The sequence below is a fragment of the Cetorhinus maximus genome, chromosome 25 (assembly GCF_964194155.1).
Source record: "Cetorhinus maximus chromosome 25, sCetMax3.hap1.1, whole genome shotgun sequence".
NCBI classification, from domain to species: domain Eukaryota; kingdom Metazoa; phylum Chordata; class Chondrichthyes; order Lamniformes; family Cetorhinidae; genus Cetorhinus; species Cetorhinus maximus.
Window position 1 is genome coordinate 197,084 of NC_135903.1, and position 21,522 is coordinate 218,605.

The window sequence follows — 21,522 nt, forward strand, 5'->3', positions numbered from 1 at the left end:
CAAGCCATGTTAAGGATTTAATATTGAGTAAGGTCAGCTGCTAGGTAGTGAATTCATTTTTAAATCTCTTGCACTTGTTATGACCGATCCCCCAATTTGTTAATTCCCTAACCAGGGCCCCAGCTTGTGATGCTCCCGAGTGAGCAGGAATGAGCTGGCTCCCCTTCTTTATTCAACCCCCTCAGTTGGTCACAACAAGGTTAATTTAAAAGGGATCCCTTCCCCCCTGGATACCTTTTCCCAATCCAAATGTATTTATTTTTTTTAGAAGGAGCCAATTTAACCAGGCTTTCTTGAGTCAAAGAAAGAGTAAGTTTATTAGTTATTAAAGCCTGAGAAAAATAATAAAAATGCAACACACACACACACAGATCAGAAATGAGAAGTTAATAGTCCAAATAAAAGCTAAAAAAAATACAGATCAGTCTTTGGCTTGTCTGTGAAGTGTTGATGGTGGTACATTGCGGCCGTTAAGTTGGGTGATTCCAGTAGAGCTGCCTTTGGCAGTTTCACAGTTGGTTTGGAGACACTTGGTTCTGCAGGGTAGCGGAGGAGGCTGTCCTATTGCCTTTTTGATTGTGGCTTCTGCTGAGCCTTGCCTCCAGCAACAGAGAGAGAGAGACTTTGCCTGCAACTGCAGAGATGCCTAGGTGGTTTTCTTGTGCTGTCACACTCACAGCATACCAGCACACACTGCACTGCTCTGCAGCCAGCTTTTTAACCCATTTTTTTCTTATGTATTCCAGGAGAGAAAATAGTCGTCTTGCATTCATATTAGAACTATTTCCACATTCTGAGATATAAATCAACAGGAGATAGATTTTTGGGTGACTGCTGAGACGTGCAAATCAATCTTTTGGCTCCTCAACAACGGGAGATTAAAATTCAGTCTTTTGCATCTTTCCTATCTCCCTTTCAAATGCCTCTGCTTGAAGAAGGCCATGATACCTATTCAGGTGTGACATTCCATGTTATCTCAAGACAGGTATGTCTGTATAATCCACACAGGAATTTTCCAGAAAGTGATCACTTTACATTATTAGCTATCTTTTGCTCTGTGTCCTTGCTTGTATTTCTTTAAAAATAAACAAGTCTTCCTTAAAAGTTCAATATGCCTGTAAGTAATTCGTGGCTGTAATCTGCTTTTCATGACACACTTGAAAAGTTCTGGTTCTTTGAGTTTACCAGTGTTGAAATCCCAAATGAACTAAACATTGGCTATGCTACGTTCAAATATTATATATAATATATGCAATATTCCAAGTTCATTAAAGGCAATTGAATCAAGTTTTGCTATCTGCCAGTTTTTTATGTCAATAACAGCTTCCATTTATATAGTACCTTTAATGGAGTAAAATTATCCAAGGTGCATCACAGGGTAAAAAAGACACAGAACTAAATAAAAAGACATATCGACAGATGGTCAAAGAGGTGGTTTTTAGGAGCCCTTTAATATAAATGGTACTAACTTGAGGGGTGCAAGGGTAGAGGGATCTTAGGGTGGACATTCATAAATCCTTGACGGTGACAGGCCATAATGACGTAACAGTTAAGAAAGGATATGAAGTATTTGGCTGAAGTAAGGGTAATGAATACCAAAAACAAGGAAGTCATAAACTTTAGCAAGTCACTGGTCAGGCCGCAGCTGAAGTGTTGTGTACAATTCTGGGTTCCACATTTTTGGAAGAATATCAAGGCTTTAAGATGGTAAAGAGGAGGTTCCTGAATATGATGCCAGGGATGAGGGAACTCAGTTATGTGGAAAGATTGGAGAAGCTGAGATTGTCCTCCTTAGAGCAGAAAAGATTAAGGGGAAACCTAATGGCCTGAATTTTCCCGTCAGCGATTTGGGGGCAGGGCCCGCTCGCCGATGGGAAAATGACGCGGGATGACGTCAGGAGGAACCCCCAGAGATCAGCTGTCCACCCGCCGACCTGTCAGTGGCCAATTGAGGCCATTGACAGAGTAATTAAGATAATTAAAGACCTGCCAGTCCAACCTTAAGGCTGGCGGGCAGGCCAGGAGCCCCAGCAGGCTTCTGATAATACATCAAACCTCATCCACTGAGTTTCATGTTCATTTTTAAAAACTTTAATACATTTTATGTGATATTTATTAAAATGTCCCATCTCATGTGACATTGTCACATGAGGGGGACATGTTAATAATTTTTTAATTTTTCTATTTTTAAAGTTTCCTGGACTGTCAGTAATCTCCCTGAGACAGCACTTTGCCTCAGGGTGCAGTGTGCTCTTTAGCGCACTTTGACAATTGGGGATTCCCTCCCCCCCAGAACAGGAAGCGCATAGTACTTCCCGTCGGGCAGGCCGCTGGGTGGGCCTTAATTGGCCTTCCCACTCAAAATGGCGGCGGGCCCCATTTCGGTGGCGGGGGTCGGCTGTCTGCCCGCCATCCAAGGGCAAGATTCTGCCCAATAAGTGTATTCAAAATGATGAGGGGTTAGGTATGTTAGTTATAATAGGGCAAGCAGGTCATAGACCTAAAATAAGTGACAAACAAACTGAAGGGGAAATGTGGAGAAATTTCTTTTCACACACAGTGTTGTTGAGATCTGGAACACAAAACAGCACGTGAAAATGGTGGAATCAGATTGCATAGAATGTTCCAAAAGGCAATTGGATATGTACTAACTTGCAGGGTGTGGGACTAAGTTGGAGAGTGGTCTTTTAAAAATGCAGCACAGGTAATGATGTGCTGAATGGCCTTGTCCTGTGCTGTAAGATGCTGAATGGCCTTCTCCTGTGCTGTAAGATGCTGAATGGCCTTCTCCTGTGCTGTAAGATGCTGAATGGCCTTCTCCTGTGCTGTAAAATGCTGAATGGCCTTCTCCTGTGCTGTTAGATTATTTTATTCTGTGAAGGAAGAAAGAGGACTGAGATTTCAAGTATGAACAAAAATCTGATTCTTAAGAAAGAAATTATTTTTCCCCATTTATTTCTGTATCATTCGTGCTTTTTATTAAGAAAAAAGGCATGAATTACAACCACAATTTCTGAAACACTGGGGGAAAGTGTCAGAATCCCAGCAAATAAAAATGATGATCTAAATATTCTAAGGTTTCAAGCATGAGGTATCTCATTCACCACAGACATGCAGTGGAATATCATGGACAATGGACTTATGCTTTTTCATTTGATGCTGGTAGTGGGTCAAGTGCCTCGCTGTCAGTGTAGCACAGGCGTAATTTTAACTGCCTGAAGGTCTGGCTTGATTGGGTGAGATGACCATTTTACACACTGACTTGTCTTACTCCTAATTGATTTCAATGGAAAATAAAATTGGGCTGTGGGGCTTTTTTAAATTCATTCACAGGTTGTGGGCGTCGCTGGCTAGGTCAACATTTTTTGCCCATCCCTAATTGTCCTTGAGAAGATGGTGCCTTCTTGAACCACTGAAGTCCATGTGGTGTAGGTACAGCTGCAGTGCTGTATGGGAGTGAGTTCCAGGATTTTGACCCAGAGACAGTGAAGGAACAGTGATATATTCCCAAGTCAGGATGGTGAGTGGCTTGGAGGGGAAGTTCCAGGTGGTGGTGTTCCCATGTGTCTTCTGCCCTTGTCCTTATAGATGGTAGTGGTTCTAGATGGTTTGGAAGGTGATGCCTTTTGGGTGGCAAACACTGCTGCCATTATTCGTCAGTGGTGGAAGCAGAGTAGATAGTCAGAAGCTTTTTCCCAGGAAGAGTCAATTACTAGGGGACGTAGATTTAAGGTGAGAGGAGAAATCTATAGAGGAGATGTGTGGGGCAAGTTTTTTACGCAAAGGGTAGCAAGTGTCTGGAATTCACTGCCAGAGGAGGTGGTGGAAGCAGGTACGATAGTGGCGTTTAAGAGGCAGCTTGACAAATACATGAATAGGATAGGAATAGAGGGATACAGACCCCGGAAGTGCAAAATGTTTTGGTTGTTGGGCAATATGATCGGCGGAGGTTTGGAGGGCCGAAGGGCATGTTCCTGTGCTGTACTTTTCTTTGTTCTTTGTTCTTTGAATGTTTGTGGAAAGGGTGCCAACCAAGCGACTGCTTTGTCCTGGATGGTGTTGAGATTCTTGAGTGTTGTATGAGCTGCACTCACCCAGGTAAATGGAGAGTATCCCATCACACTCCTGACCTGTGCCTTGTAGACGGTGGATGGGCTTTGGGGAGTCAGAAGGTGAGTTACACGTTGCAGGATTCCTAGCCTCTGATCTGCTCTTGTAGCCACAGAACCTATATGGCTAGTCCAGTTCAGTTTCTGTTCAACGGTAACCCCCAAAATGTTGATAGTGGAAGATTCAGCAATGGTAATGCCATTGAACATTAAGGGGTGATGGTTAGATTCTCTCTTGTTGGAGATGGTCATTGCCTGGTACTTCTGGGTTATGGGGTGTGGGTGGTCGATCTGGACTCAACCCTTTCCCACTCAGCAGGTTAAGTTAAAATTGGCCCTCATAACATTCAGTTACCATGGCACAGGGTGGGGTGGTGAGGAGGGGGGGGGGGGGGGTGTGGATAGGAGGGGATCTGAAAACTGGAAGGAAATCCTGTCAGACCAGTTCCACAACATGCTCCTGCCTCTACAGGATTCTCAGGGTGGCAGCAGGCGGGCTTGGTTACCTGCCCGGGCATGGCAGGTTGCCTAATAAGCCCCCATCAAGCCAGGACACCTCCATGAAAAGGTCACAGCCTCAGGCTGGGTAACCATCGGAACCAGGGGCTCCATTCAATGGCACCCACAGCTGTCCCTGTTACCCAGTGGGGGGCTTTCCACCTCCTGGTCAAAAGCACTAACCCTTTTGGTCCTTATTTCCCCATATTTGTTGTCAATGATGGTGATCGAAGACACAGCCTCCTTACTTCAGCAGCTCCCACCTCTGATGGTGGGGTTGTCCGCCTCTCAGTGCTGGAGGGCCGGACATTGACCCTCTAGACTTTCGAGCCCTTCTACCACCCTTAAATAGGGCAAACTTCCTGAGGTGGCCTTTTAATTAGCTGCATCCTGGGAAATCTCATCCAGGATTCCTCTGCTGACACTTCCAGCCTGGATTCAAACAAAACAAAAAATCAGCTAATGTATAACTCTGTTCCCCAAGGTTTTCAATTAATTTCTGGCTGAAGGAAAGCGAACATCAGGAAGTCCCTCAAGCCTTGATCCCACTCTTCTGCCCCCTCACTGGTTTGGGGTTTGACAATAAGAAGGTGGCAACCCCTATTTCACTGTTAGAACTTGTAAATGCCGAATGTGCATAACTGGAGTTTGCAGTTTGGTGCAGTTTGAAATTGAGCCTCAGGAGCTGTGGTGTCGCTCGGTTTGCCCAGTTTAGTTGCTTCCTTGTTGACTGTGATTGGCTCTCCCGGGCATGATGTCGTTTGGAGCCCAGCTCCTCCGAGTGTTTTGGTGTCTGGCCACGACTTGTGTGTTGTTCGAGATCCTGAGCGCACTCAGCTGAATGAGATCTCAGTCCCCAGTCTTTCATCGCCCCGTTAACACCGGGATCTGAGGCTCCTCGATCCCTTACAGCTTCCCCTTCGCCTGAACTACAAGTTGGTTCATTGCAGCGAGAGACTGAAGCAAAAGACAGACAGACAGAGAGAGAATTGTCAGCTCCACTTAGTGCACACGTTTAAAAACTGCTGGAATCTACCCCACTGCGAAAAACTGAGCTTCCCTCTGTATCTCCGAGACTGTGTACAAGCTCGACTCTCTTGTGAGCTCTGCTTTGCTCTGAGTTTCTTTGTGCTTTTGTACTTTGAGTGCCCGCGACGAGTGTGAATGCCCGAAGCTGCAATGATGAATCGCAAAGGGATGGTGGCCAAGATTTTGTCCCGAATACGGACCGACTCTTTCAACAGTAATTACACTCTCTTGGGAAAGGAGTTAGGAAGGTAAGTGGATGTTAAAGGGATCCGTTCAGCGGAAGCTGCGATGCATTTACCTTTATTCCAGTCAGTCCATTTGAAGTAAATTCCCAGAGTGTCGGAAATTCAACCTCATCGATCGCTGGAAATAAACCGCTGGGGTTATCAATAAACAACATCAGGGATAAAATAATGCATTGATATGATTTGCAGGCGGAGGAGAGCATGCGGAAAGTTAGTATCAGAGGTTGGTGGATCAATGTCATTTAATGTTTAACGAGGGGTATCTGTATAAAATTTCTCAATTAAAGTTGTGACTAATGCAAATTAGAGTTATTTTTAATTTTTGGTGTTCAAAGGGTTAATTAAAGACACCGCATTATGCAGAATCTGGAGAGGCTGCACGGGTTTGCTTTTGTTTTTACCTTTCTGCAGTGCTAGCGTAGATAATTACTAGTTCAATGTCTTAATTGCTGTTTAACGTTTTGCACAGCCGTAGGGAATGAACACTTTTTAAAAAAAAGTAAAGCGTTACAGATACACTTAATCATAGTTTGAACATTGCTTGATTGGTATTCTAGTTCACTGTTGGCAAAATAGAGACTCTGGTCAGTTTATGCCAGGATGGATCATTCATTAATTCATTATTTTTGGGTAACTTTTTATATAACAACTTCTGGTATCATTAGACTTCAGGTCCCTGTTAGGGTGAGAAATATGACGAATATTAATGTAACCTTTATGTCCCTTACAAGCATCCTTTGCACTGACCAAGATTTCTTTAAGTAAATAAAGGCACACATTCAGATGGATACTCAAACCAGTGACAATTTAAAACTGGCACTGTTTGTAAATATAATCTTTTCATTAGTTATATTAATTTGGGAGCTCTTTTGCAGGATGGTCATTTGACTCTCTCCAGTAAGTTTAAATGCACTACAGTTTATTTCTATTGACATTTTCAGGGAATGAACCTTATGAATTAAGACAGAATTGTTGATTCCTGCAGATATTTGCTCAGGTGCTGTTCTCTGCGCTTCTAATTGCACTAACTTTGCCCACGATACAATCTCTTTGCTGTAACCCCAAGGGTGGTAAATGCCAAAGAGATTCCTGAGTTCAAATTGATTGAAGTTCTCTGTGGGATATTTATGAATTCACTCAGCTCAGGTTAAGTTATCTGCAGTGTCCACATCCAGTTGAGGCCAAACTGTGCCTTCAAGTGCCTTGATTGATTGATTGACTTTCAGAAGTACTCCTGAAAAACTAGCAAAGGATGATGTCCAAACCTGAATTAGGCACTTGTGGATCCCAAATTTGATGTGAATCCACACATGGCTTTATTTTATAGTTATTATAACAATTGGTAGCCTTTCCTGAAGAAGTTGTGTAACATCACAGAACCTCATTGTTTCCAATGGTGTCTCTTGCCAGTATTGCTGATGTTTAGAATTCCTCCCTCCCTAGGCCCTGTAAATGAACAAAGCAACATTAACCAGTGTGTACAATCAATCAATCCATTCATTGCCTCCGTGAAAGTTTTCTAACTTATAGTTATCAATAAGGAGGGGGTTATATATAGATTAAGAATAGCTAACTGTCAAGAACCAGGGTGACTGGGGTGATGGAATATAGATTTTGCTTCCCCAGTTGCTAAGCCTCACAAGTTAATAATGAATGAGAGAGCAATGATTTTGGCTCTGTTATTATGTGTATACAGCTTATCCAGTTCTATGTGTTAATTCACACCAGGATTTGATTTGTGAATTGCGTAAAGCGGATAAGATAAATGATAATAGGTTATTGTGTAGCCCTGTTCTGAGGATCAGGTGTCAGTTTTCCATTTATCTATCTGAAACTTGGGATGGGTTTGTATTTGAACCTATCAAAATAGGATTGGTGCTGCCTCCAACTGAACATATGCACTCTCTAGTGGGACTTGTCTCCTCCTCCCTGCTACACCCCACCACTAATGCTCCCCCCATCAATGTTTTCTCTCCACATTCCCTGAAGGTTCTGAGTCTTGTTGGGACATGGCTCCATGTGCGATGTTGAAACAGCTACCCAGTACCTCAATCGCATGACTGTTCTTCACTTCTGAGTCTAAACAGTGCACGTTAGTGAGCTGGTAGTTAGCAAAAGGCGATGACAACTGAGAACATTCCCATCCTCACTGCCACTAAATTATCCAAACTGCCATGTTTTCTTCGAATGATTCCCAGTTAGTTTAGCTGAGTAATGGAAGCAGAAGCTTTTATAAATACCCTGGACCCATCCCAGGCTTCTTTGTAATTAATCTGGTGGAAATAATTTTCCAGTTTAAAAGAACAGTTCCAACAACCATTATGCAATACAAGTGATGGCTTGGTGGCACATGCCTGTCAAAAATGTTAATGTCTTATGAATGATAGTTAATAGGATTCACTAATTTAGAATACAATTTAGAACTAACTTAAGCATAAGTGCAACAATAGTAACTTCCTTAGCTACAGTGTAATGGGGGTAACAAAGGCATGGATTCTGCCTTTTTAAAGGAGATTGTATTATTTTACAAAGGACTCTTGCAGAATAAGAATTGCACAGCTGGGGTCATCCAGCATGGTGGTTTTAGAGGCATCAGTAACTTCTACAGTAATAATGTTTTGGAAAGTTTCAAAAATGCTGACAGTATTATTCACTTTTGCAAGATGACACATCCTTTAAAACAATGCGTGTTTGTGTTAAAAGGCTGAAAGAATCCCCCATTGTATGTGAAAACTTTTTAAAAAATCAGTTTCTGGTCATATCTCTCCAGTTTAGTTATTCACTGGTGATCTATTTTACTCGTGATCAGACTGACTTAGTGGTAAATCTGACTGAGACTGCAGTAGACATCGTCTATATCCAAAGTGCAAATCAAAACTATAATCATTGTCCTCAAGTGAATCTCTGCATGTATTTTTACTGGCGCTCTGAATAAATCTGAGAGAAAATCTTTCAGAACGTTTACTTATTATACCTTCTTATAACTCAAATCGTTCAACAAAACTATGGCCAGTGTGCTTCTAAACTAACTCAAGCTTTGATGCCTTTTAGCCTGAGCTCGCGAGCAGAAAGCACCAGTTATTTCCAAAATTCAGACAAAATGTCTGGTGAAGATGAATAATCTGCAGAAGAATGCTGTTGCTGAAGAAAGAAAGCCAGTTATATTTCTGGAGCCTAGCCTCTTCATGGTAGCAGGGCTTGAGTAATGTTACATTATATAGCTACAGGATTCCTTCCCATCCCATGATTTGTATTATCCTGTGTACAAGTTCTCTCTGTTGGAGCAATCCCCAGACTGGAATCTATGGTGACACTGCCAGCTGTCAGCTTAAGATCAGCCACAGATTTCCTGGTCTGACCTGGGCATTATGCCAGAACAGCTCCTGTATCTTCCTGCCACTGAGTGCAAAGGCAGATCCCTGTGGATGAAGATGTAAATCTAATTAATCTAATTAAAGTGGAATTGTAGCCCTTGATTCCATCTTCATAGAGATTAAAACAAGTAGCTTAGAAAGTTAAGTACAAAGTTGTAATATTATCACCCCTCCAGTAGTTGATGAATACTTGCTCTAACATGTATTTTTATTAGCTCTGTACAGCAGGAAATTAGATTTTCTGCTTTTAGTTGATTAATTATCCAAAAAATTTGACATTCATGTTGTTTTTAACAATGCCTCAGTCTAGGAAATAAGTAATGCTTTCAAGAAGATATGAACTGGATTGGATTATATTGCACGTGCATAGTCCTTTTATTCAATCAATACAGTTTTAATTGTACTCATTTTCACACTTTAGCTAGTCCTGCTTAGGGCCTAACAAGAGACAGAGCTATTGCTCCTGAAAGTTTGCAGAAGGAGAACAAAATTTGAAAGACTCCTATTTATCCTATCATTGCAAATTAGCATCGGTTTTGAAGTTAACTGCTGCTGCAAACTAAATGGATTCTGAATGTTCTGCCTTTGTGGAACCTCTGTTCTCTCTCCATGTTGTAAAGATTAATTTGCATTGAAGTCTAGTGCTGTGTTTGGTATTGCAAAAGGATGTGGGATTGGTTGTGGATTCTGCCATCTTTTTGGAATGCTGAATGATGCAGTACAGTTAAACCAGGAATTGCTCATGATCCAAAGGATCTCACTTGCCGAAGTGAATGCTGGAAAGAGGCAGGACAAAAAGGTGTGTAGAGTCATTAGTGAACCCCATGCATCAACAAATGCAGAAGCTGTCTGCTCAGACTGTCTATTTTTTTTAACATCTGGCCACATACATTCCTGACTCAAATTTTCCTCTTTTTTTCCTCTGACTTGGCTGAGGAACGACTTAAGGTTTGAAAAGATATTTGGGGAAAAAAAAACAAAAACATTGTGCACATGCACTGAGATGCACATTCTTCTATTTTTACTTAGTTCTGTTGAAGGGTCATTCGGACTCAAAACGTTAACTGTGCTCCTCTCTGCAGATGCTGCCAGACCTGCTGAGTTTTTCCAGGTATTTTTGTTTTTATTGTGCACATGCACTGCATTGCTCACTCATGCACAATGACCTTGTGAGAAAAACCCATTCACAACACTTGTTCTCCCTGCCCCCACCCAAAGTTCATTTCTGGTTCCTGTGCAATTGCCAGTCGGAGCTGGGGAAAACATTGGAAAATAGCAGCAAGCCCACCAAATGGGGCAATGGAATGGACTGAGGAGGTAACGGCTATTTTCCAATACACCTGCGAGCTCCCACAATCTCCCACATTAAAATTGGTCCTTGCAGGTACAAGGACATCAAATTCAACAGGAAATCTGCTGGCTGTTTTACGACTCAATGAACAGAAACTTTTAATTAGGATCATAAAAATGCAGGATTTATTACAAAATTGCAATTGAGATGGAATTGGGGAGAGTTGGTGCAAAGAGATGGTCAATGTATATTTAAATTATTTGTGTGCCAAGAATGCAGATTCACTATTAGTTAGATTAAAGTTTCTTATATAAATGGTGTTCAGTTTATCATGTGAGTTCAGACTAGAATCTATTAACCACAGTTTGGGAGCTGTGAAGGGAGGAATTGATATGTTGACACCAGGCCAATGCACAGACCAAATACAAATTGTCAGCTGTGTTCTGTGGGAAAAGAAAACTCTGCTCAACACTAGCAGGCAGATCATTCAACACTTCCTTGTTGCACAAACAGAATCCGGGGAGATCTATGTCTGTACCCTGGGAGATCTCATTCATTGTAGCATGTTGATGTTTCGAATTGAGTGTACTCTTCACTGGGACTGCAGCTGATGTGGGCATTGGGTCAGGTTCTGAATATTTACATTAGGCAAGAAAATTGCAATCTTCTGTCAAATACATTCTTCAGAGCTATGCAGCGCAAACTTTTAGGGGTATTAACAAAACACCGCAGAGAAGTGGTTCGAGAAATGTAGGGACTTGAAGAGCATTGTTGTTCGGCTGATTTTGCAGATATACTTGCTTCCTGGGGCAGCTAGTGCCATGGAACTAATGGTAACTGGCAGTGGGAAGCAGTCTGCCTTCACTCCTGAAATGATAACTCAAACTGGAATGCAATTCCAAGGAGCTATCAGCTCTCAACATCACTTCCAAAGTAATCATTCTTCACAGGCCACATTAGAGAATGAATGATTGCAGATTGTTCAAGCAATGGGGTACATCACAAATCACATTCACTCACACATAATTGATTAATGATTAGGAACTGGAACCCCGAGCACTTTTCACTTCCCCTGTTGGGTGTCATTGGGACCAATTAGAGAGCTCCACTGGTAACCTGGCTAGTTAGCCTATCAGAGACAATGAAAGTAAAATTAAACTTCAGGATTCAATCATATCTCAGGCAGTGCAGTTGTCCATTGAGCTGTTGGGAAGCTAGCAAGTTGTATTTTGCACATATATTTCTATTGCTGTATTTAATTCCAGTGGAATTTGCATGTGATTAATAAAGATACTGTGCATTGAGTGTCATCATTATGCACTTCATGTGATCAAACCTTTATAGACTTTTCCAAGCCTTCACATTGGGCTTTTTCCCTTTAATATTTAAGATTCAGGTCATATGGGTTGTAAAAAGGTTCCTCCCCTCATACTCTTTTGTGACAAATGCAGCGTCATTTGATCATTCACTCTGGCAGTGTGAGGTCAGCCCGTGGCATGTTCAGGATGATAATGAAATACAAAATGCTTTAGCAATGCATAGCTCATTCTCATTGCAAAACTGCAATTGCTGTGTCTTGCACACATGATTGAGTCAGTCACTTAACCAGTTTCCTGTTGAGGGAAATTAGCCTAGAACGGGCTGCTTATAGTTTAATCTGCACATTTGAGTCTTTAAAGCATTACTGTCCCTGCTCTTTGTCCTTCTCCCAGCCACCTGCATTGAGAACGTCTCGAAGAAACCCGATTGTCAATGTTTGTTTGCTTTCCTGGTTTGCTGTGGAGGTTTGAAGAGCAGTTGAGGAAATGCTTGTGCAGAATTAAGTCACACACGCCCATGTGATGCTTTGGCTTCCTTGAGGAGAGTACATGACCTGAAGAAAAGGATTAGGTTTTTAGATTTATCATTCTTGGTGTCTTAATAATTAATACAACACTGCACTCAAAGTAAATTGTTTGCAGCCTGTGCCGATGATAATGCCATGGTTAATTAATTGACAGTTATGGCCAAAGCAAGGATGGCATTGAAATATTTCAGTTTTGTCCTCTTTAGGACTACGTAGCACAGCAATCCCATTGTTTTATCCCAGTTCTAATTTCTATGGGCCAGTTGATGATATTAACAATGTTAAATGGTGTACAAGTCACAAATGGCACTAGCCTCCAACAGAGTTAATCCCTCTTTGTTTGTGGCATTTCACCTAGGTTTCCAATGATTTCCCATCAAAGCTACAGTCAAAGATCAGGAGAATCCCTGTGGGAAAACACAATGGTGAAAATAGGAGCACCATTTTAAATGAGAATTGAAATTCTGTCAAAAGAGTTTAATATTCCAGAATTATGGAATGTTGGCTATTTTATTTAGTATAATTCAATTCCCTTAATTGGTTGGATCAGGCCAAATTCAAGTGATTGTCAAACTTCCTGCTTGCTATCGTCAAAAGGATCTTTTATGCTAAAGCTACATCAAAGGGAAAAGGACAGAAGAATGCAGCTGTTCTGAATCTTCCCTTCAAATGCATTGTTAGTGCCCCTGTGTGCCAGCGGCAAAGGAGAAGCACATGTGCAGCATGACCATGACAAATTGATCACTGTGCCTGTTCAACATAATTGTGTCATGACATCGTCAACTAGTGGCATCACAGTGCATAAGCCATATATGGAACTGGGGCACATAGATGATTGGCACAACATCATTAGGCAGTGTGTCTAATAACATCACCAGTGAAGTGATTTTACTGGACACAATCAGTTTGCTATCAGGCACTAAGACCCAAGCGGTTTTAAAAAGTGGGTATTCTTGGCCACCTGCTGCTGGAGGCCCAGGCTATCAGAGCCAGCAGCCAAAGGACAATATAAAAGCAGCTAAAGTTACATTAAGTGCCACTGACCAGTTTCCCTCATTAACCTTCTGACCTTCCTTCAGCAAGTACAAAATGAACTGGACCTTGTGTGTTCCCTAACCAGCTTTATATCTAATACTTATCTTGCATACTTAGTTCCAAGAAACCACCACAGATCAATTGTGTCAGAGAGCTTGCAGTAATTTAAGAGCAATCATCTTCTTGTAATGTGTCATTTGGAATAGTACTTAATTTAGCGGGCTCAATAAAATAGCTTGTACCAGTCTGAAAGCGCAAGTTATATTGTCACCGCACTGGGATATATTCCAATGGATTAAGCTCCTGGAACAACCTAGAACAGCCAACTTTGTAACCTCAGTTCAAAGCCCATCATATGATGCAGTCGTTTCTTATACTTAGTGGAAACCTTTACAATGCGTATCAGTAAAATTGTTCTTTTATTGGTTCCAAAGACAAAATTAATTCTTAACCTTTGCTGAACCAAATGAAAAAGGCAGGAGAATGGGTCTAATTAAATCGGTCTTTCAAAAAGCTGGCACAGGCCTGATGGCCAAATAGCCTCCTTTGTGCTATAATTTCTATGATCCTAACCTTCTAAATGTGAAGGTGTGACTGGTGGCACTGATATTGCCATATAATTTGTATTATCACAGAATTGACATTAATTGAGACAGAAAGCACCACTCCCTAAGTCAGTGGCCCCGTGTTATATCAGCTCATGGTGATTGTATTTTAACTTGGCTCAGTACTGCAATATTTTATGGTTGGCGTGTGTTTGTGTGTGTGAACATGGATCAAGGATTCGTGTCTCTTAAAGCTCAAAATTGTCCTACTTTTAACACTGAAAAATCTAAAGCCAGGCTGTTTTCTCCAATTTTTTTTATTCACACTGACAATCACAAAGCGTTAATAATTATTTATTCGTTGGGTAACCAGTTTTTACCAAATGCGTGTTCAAATATTGAGCAATGAAATGTAGGTATATTAAGTAACTTTACACATGTTTATATGAGCTTCCTCTTGAGGCTTTGCTGTGCAAAATGTGATGCTCTTACAAATGATGCACCCTTTTTCCTCTTGGGATGAATAAGCTCACCATAATTACTTTGACATGGCAGTGCTTTTAATGGCAGCCTGGTGGTATTCCCACAATTAATGTATGTGCCACTCAGCCTGTTGGCAGAGTGCAAGACCTTGGAAGTTCTGGTGATGCTAGAGATGCATATTTTGATGGATCCCACATTGTGTGCCCTCTTAAACACCGAGATTTTTTATTTCCTTTTCCCAGTCAATTGCCTGTCTCTGGCCTCCAATAAGCCTCACACCAGAATAAAAGTAAATGTGGAAAACAGGACCCGGAGGTCATAGGCTTCCATGTGACCTGTGCCATATGGGATTGGTGTGTCGGCGCAAACATGTCTTATGTTTAGTTCTGACCTCAGTTTAATCAAGTGTCACGGGTTCCTGATTCTCAACTGCATCGTCCTCTACTTCCAATGGCTGTTACATATATTGCAATGTAAATCCTGTAACTTGACCTTGTCTGCAATATAAATGACATGAGGCATCAAGAAAAGCAGTAAAATAAAAGTAAATACTACAGATTCTGGAAATCTGAAATAAAACAAAGTGCTGGAAAAACTCAGCAGGTCTGGCAGCATCTTTCTGTTTTCAGGTTTTGCTAATTTAATTATGAAAGCTGGGTTAAGTGAAAGGACTTTAAACTTCAACCACAGAAGCCCAGTTACAAATAATGTTTGGATTGATTAAAAACAAATTGCTGTACTGTATATGACATCATTACAACACTTGTTGACAGAGTAAACATGTTAGATAAAATGGAAATATTACATCGTTTTTCTTGCAGCTTAATTGAGCAGCTTTTAAAAGTTAATGCAAATCTGTTATTCAAAGGTATTTGTCAGAAGAGAACTTGTACGATCATGTCATCTTACGTACTTGTTTGTTTCTGAATGAATGTTAAGGGAAATGGGATGATATCATGCTGAGCACAAGCTACACACATTCCCTGTGCCAATTTGGGTGCCGCACCTCATTCTCCCTGGTGCATTTAGAATTGATGGATATGGCAAAAAGAAATCTGAACCCTTCTTTCTGGTTGTCACCTTCAGATTGGAAAGTTAGATTGACCACTAATAATCCCAACAATTCTGGTTGGAGTAGGGGGTCCTGAGGAGTTCCTTTCTCATCAGAAAATGTGACAAAAATACTCCAATCCCTGTTTTTGAGTGTAGGATTGGGGATTTGGCCCCATTTGAGCACATTGTGCGTTTGGTGCCTGCAAAGATTTTGTCTTAAACTACTATGGACTATGAATGAATATACTTTCTAATTTTCAGCATTGGAAATGCCTAATTACCCTTTCCTATGGGTCTGCTGTATTAGGAGATGTGTATATTATAAAGCTCCATTTAATTGTTCTTCCACCTTTGTACAAACACGTGAAGAATCACTATAACAAAGTCCAGGCACATCATCATCAGGGAGACATGTAGACGGTTCTGCATGTAGACGGCCCAGAGGTTGGTGTTAGCATCAAATGGCACTAACTCAAAGGTAATAAAGTGATCTTATCAACACTCCTATCTGCCATTGGATGCTCATGTAACAGTAAATTGCACATATGATGTAAGTCCTGTCATTGCCCAATGTAGCCTTTAGAAAGATTGAGCCGTGTTCTTTGAAGTGTTTCAAAAATGAAGACTCACTGACTCTAGAAATCCAGCATCCATTTATTCTCAAGTTTATTCTCCTGAATGTCCTGCATCTTGTCATTGTTCCATAGTGCAGCCCTTCAGTATCTCATCAAGTCTTCATGCATAAGCTAAGACAATGTGTATCAGCTGTCTGGTCAAGGGCATAACACTCCAGCCCTTCTTTGTTCTCATCTGATGTTCATACATGCACTTTTCAGTAGGGATCACTAAAATTGCAGACTGGATCAGGAAGTCATTTTTTCTCCCTTTGTCCTCTTTCCATCGCCCAAGGAGGGTAAGGTGAGTTTGATATCCTCATTGAAATCAGCCAACTCCACACAAGAGTGCTTAAAAAATTGCTCTCTTTCAACCTCCTCAGTGTTGCCATGAAATTGATTTTACCATGCTGACAGTGTTGATGGTGATGTTTATAGAAACATCACTTGCCAGTTTTTCTGTATGTCCATTGAGGCCTCTTTTCACTCCTCCTCAGCATTTCCATTCTCACCATCTCTGACCATCCGTCTATGTGTCATTAATTTAAATACAGTAATGCTTTAATGGCCCTGCTACTGCAATGAAGGCTGATGATGTTATGCTTAATTTATTAAACAGATGCACTGGAGGCTCAGGTCCCTCTTCAGTAAAGCACTGCATGTGGAAAGAGAGCAATTTCACAAGTTTGTAAGGACAAAGCCAAAGAAGGATGAGAAATCTTGCTCACTATCATTTATGCCCTGAGTGGCTATTGAGGCAGACTTCCTGATTAACAGGCAATTTTTTGTGGCTGATTTTCCTCTTTGTTTTGTGCTCAGGTGATTGAATATGCGTAGTGCACTCAAGCATAGGAAAACCCGGCTCTTGGTCTACACTTTAATCCCAAAAAACCTAAAACTTTTTATGTATTTTAAGGAGGTAAAATTGGCCTGCACCAATGCAAAATGGGATTGGAGCAAATCTGCATCCCATGCACCCAATCCTCTTTTCACTGAAATTCACTGAATGATAGTTCATACTCTTTTTGATGAGTTGTTTCCTTGTTTCACAGTCACTTCTGCTTGGTTTGAAATTAAAAATCTTGGAAATATGAGTCAATGGTAATTGATGTGGGGAAAAATCAGTTGCTGATTCTCTGCAAGTTCACCCTGCTGACTTCCACCCCCTATTTTTTTTTGGCAATTTGGAAGCATGATGCAAATCCGAGTCCGAATGAAGGAGATGATGCCACATGACTAATCATTTCTGAGCACATTAAAGCAGTATACTGTTGATCACCGCATTTTAAGAAATTTAGTTTACAAACTGCAGAATCATGTATTAACCTAGGACCATAGCTCATTGCATCTAGGCTATAGAAACAGCTAGAATAGAATTGTCACAGAATGTATGATTTTATTCCGAGGAAAGGTAGGTAGATGAAGTTGAGGTACCAGATCAGCCACAATCTAATAGAGTGGCAGAACTAGCTTGATGGACTGAATGGCCTACTCCTGTTTCTCCATTCATGATATGTTAGCTCATCAAATGATGAGGTCAAAGATCAACCAGCTTTCCAAGTGCCATTTGAATACTGAACTTAATTTTCCATTATCTGTTATCATTTTACATAGCACAAAATTGACCTTTGATTGTTACAACAGTGGAAAGAATGTTTTAATCATGAACCGGCAAGTAATCTGTTGAAGGTAAATCCCTATTTTAAAAATTCTCTCAATGATGGGACTTGTGCCACTGGTTTAGAGGGAAACAAATTCTGTGCGGAACGTTACTCTTAAACTTCTGGGTGTGAGCTCAGGCATTGTCACTATTAGTAGGAGGGTTCCAGTGTTTCCTTGAACAGTGTCATCTTATGATGGGCTCTAGAGAATTCAGGGTAACATTTGTATCTCACTCTTCAGACTGGTTTAACGCAGACTTGTAACTCTTGACAGTTGTAGCCACTTAAATTAAAGTTAGATTTCATTGATTGGCCAATGATCATATCACTACACAAAAATAGAAGCAAGGTACTGTGGATGCTGGAAGTCTGAAATAAAAACAGAAAATGCTGGAAGTGCTCAGCAGGGAGAGAGAAACAAAGTGTGGAGAGAGAAACAGAGTACGGTTTTGAAGACAAGTCACATTTGACTCAAAATGTTAACTCTGTTTCTCTCTCCACAGATGCTGCCAGACCTGCTGAGGACTTCCAGCACTTTCTGTTTTTATACCAAACACTAAAAGAATGGTAAAACAAAAACAGAATTACCTGGAAAAACTCAGCAGGTCTGGCAGCATCGGTGGAGAAGAAAAGAGTCGACGTTTGGGGTCCACACGACCCTTCAACAGAACAATGGTGTTTTGTCATGTAATTACCAGAATGTATTTTGCAATAGATTAGATTTAAGTGGTATCCCAAAGTACATGTAGGTTTTATTAGTGTAATTGGCTGGGGTGGAGATTGGAACGTTTCTTAAATGGCTCCAAAGTAGAAAGTAGAGTATGTGCCACCTACAGGAATGTTGCTATCCAGTAAAATAGAACGTTCTGTTACTCAGTAACCTGATCTTTTTCTGTCAAACTGAAAGACCACATATTACATTTTTGTTTTAAAAAAAGTCTCTTTGGTCTACCACCTGGATCTTGTAAATATATCATCCTTTTTCATGTTACCTGAGGCTCAGCTGGTAGCACCTCTTGCCTCTGAGTCAGGAGGTTATGGGCTTAATTCCCTCAGGACTTGAGCAAAAAAATTCAAGGCTGATGCTCCAATACAGAGCTAAGGGAGTGCTGCACTGCTGGAGGTGCTGGCTTTTGGGTAGGAGGTTAAATTAAGGCCCTGACTGCCCCCTCAGATGGATATAAAAGATCCCATGGCACTATTTTGAAGAAGGGCAGGAGAGTTATCCGCAGTATCCTGTCAATCAACATCACAAAAACAGATTGGCCCAGATCTTCCAGTCTCCAGATTGTCGGAGATTGGATACATGACCCAAGACCCCTCAGAAGTCCCAGTGCACTGGCCTCCATGGGAATTGCCTGGGAAGTTTGAACTTCTGACGGGTGATTTCCCCTGCTCCTTGGATCCTCTGTGATCTAGCATCAGAGACTTCAGACAGTTCTGTTGGACTTACCTGAATAGTTCCCATAGAACCATAGAAAAGTTACAGTACAGAAGGAAGGCCATTCAGCCCACCTTGCCCATGCCAGCCCGAGGACACGCAGGTGCCCTTTCTAATCCCACCTTCCTGCACCCGGCCCATAGCCCTGCAGCTTACAGCACTTAAGGTGCAGATCCAGGTACTTTTTAAGTGTTTAGAGTTTCTGCCTCTACCACCAACTTGGGCAGCGAATTCCAGACACCCACTACTCTCTGCGTAAAAAAGTTCTTCCTAATTTCCCCCTGCACCTTCTGCCACTTATCTTGAATCTATGTCCCCTGGTTCTACAATTCTCCACCAAGGGAAACAATTTTATCTTGTCCACTCTATCTATTCCCCAGGCAATGTTAGACTGAAAAATCCTAGTCTGACTCCTTGGTAACAATAGAACTGACCCCTGACTATCATCCCCCCACCCACTTTATAAAAGGCTAAATTGGGGTTAGTCATGTCCCCTGTTTGATAATATGACAGGTATGATGGGTTAGTTGATATTTTTCTGCTCTTTGTTTTCATTTGTCTATACCTCAGATGTTGCTAGTTTGCATAGAAAAATGTAAAAATGCATGAAACATCTATTAAGAGACTATTGACTCATACAGTCACTTCACAGTGGCTAGAAATACAACTATTCATTCGAACACTCAGCCCTCCACAACGCTGATTATATAACATAGCGGTAGACTCCTTATTTCTGTGTTTGAAATCCACGGAAAAAAGTGAATTATACCAATGAGTGTGTCATGTAGATGATTTGTATGTTAATAAGAGAGCAGTAAGCAACACAGCATATTTCAGAAGGTTCAGTGCATCAAGATGTGTTCTACTGAGAGATGATATTGAACTTGGAAGGCCTAACATGGACCTTCCCACCCATTGAGATCTGAGCCGAATACTTTATGGATCATATTAATTCTCCTTTAGATCTTCAGGGCATATTTTCATTTTGTACAGCAAGCAGCTTTTCCCCACCTTGCTGCGTTTTAAACAGGTGAATGCCACATGACAGATATCATTCACCTTGTGCACTCTAACTGAGCTTTGTAAACGTTCAACAATGTCAAACATTAACAACAGCAGCAAAGCCTGAAGTTCTGTTAAAGGGGGTTAACTGGGAATGAATCTAAATGCCTCTTGGGAGTAGTTTTAGCAAGGCAATTATGCAAACTGTTTCAAGTAATCCCAGCACATGTTTACTACAAATTAATTTTCCCTGTCTCCTTCATATGCCATCTTGAGGGGTCTATAAAGCGCTATTAACTGTCATGTGCGACATAAATTAGTCTTTTATAGTGTGAAGCCAGAGTCATGCTGTGGTTCATCCTCTTTCCGTTGGATCTCGCTGGAATTGCCAATAAGGATATAACATTTTTGGGAGGGAGCACCCAAAACCTGTTTTGTGTCAAAATATCAAATAAGTTGGTCAGCCATGAAAACCACTTGTTTCATTACATTGTAAACAATGTTCCCTCCCCTTCTCTGAAGTGGGGAGGGAGAGATTTGACATTTTACTCTGCACAGCCCCTGATGGGTTCCTCTTTATCATACAGGTGCCATTCTATTCTAGAAAATGGTCCAGATTGTGTGCATAGTTTATGTTATTGAGGGCATAGCAGGTTGGTTTGTTTATGAGTAAAGTATATATAAATTAAGGAAGCATCACATGCACCCTGTAGCAAGTAGAGCAGTCCCCAGGGTGCCCTGAATTGAGAACTTCCTTGATTGTTTAAGACCATCCTTTCAAAATGTTCCTCAGCAGAACTTTGTTCCTTTATGGTAACTGACATTAAAGAAATGTGAACGACTTAGCTGAATTCCTCTTTGTGTTCCAGGCATGTAAAGGTTGCCCTTTCATGTGGCATTTGCTTTTATATTTTGTATTTCTCATAAAACAGTGCGTTGTGTGTGCAACAAACAGTGACAGCTAATGACCTGCCCAAGCCTGTATTTATCGGTAGAAAGGGAGTGCAGGTTATAGGTGGCAATTGCAACAAACAATGTGTCATCATTGGGATTAGTTAACAGTGGAATTCTACTGCCAAAAGGTGAAAAAATAAGTATTTTGGCTTGACGCCAGGAATTCCATATGAATTCTGCTATGTGCAAAAGCTTTACTGATTTGTCAGTGCTTCACATGTAATACTGCCACAATAACCATTTGGGATATGATGGGGGTTTGAGCTGACAGATGTGGATTTTAACTAGAAATGCCATTACGGTGCCAGGCAGAAGCTGGTGCTGTCAAGGGCCCCTTAGTAT

The 21,522-nt window shown here is 41.1% G+C and overlaps 1 protein-coding gene across 1 annotated transcript in view; it reads left to right on the top strand.

Moving 5' to 3' along the window:
* The first annotated feature begins 5,356 nt into the window (after positions 1-5,356).
* The window catches only part of stk17al (serine/threonine kinase 17a like), a 55,141-nt gene continuing 38,975 nt past the window's right edge, over positions 5,357-21,522 (top strand). Inside the window, exon 1 of the mRNA XM_078529220.1 lies at positions 5,357-5,884. Within this exon, the coding sequence (XP_078385346.1) occupies positions 5,772-5,884 (113 nt within the window). The 5' untranslated portion in view covers positions 5,357-5,771. The remainder of the gene's footprint in view (positions 5,885-21,522) is intronic.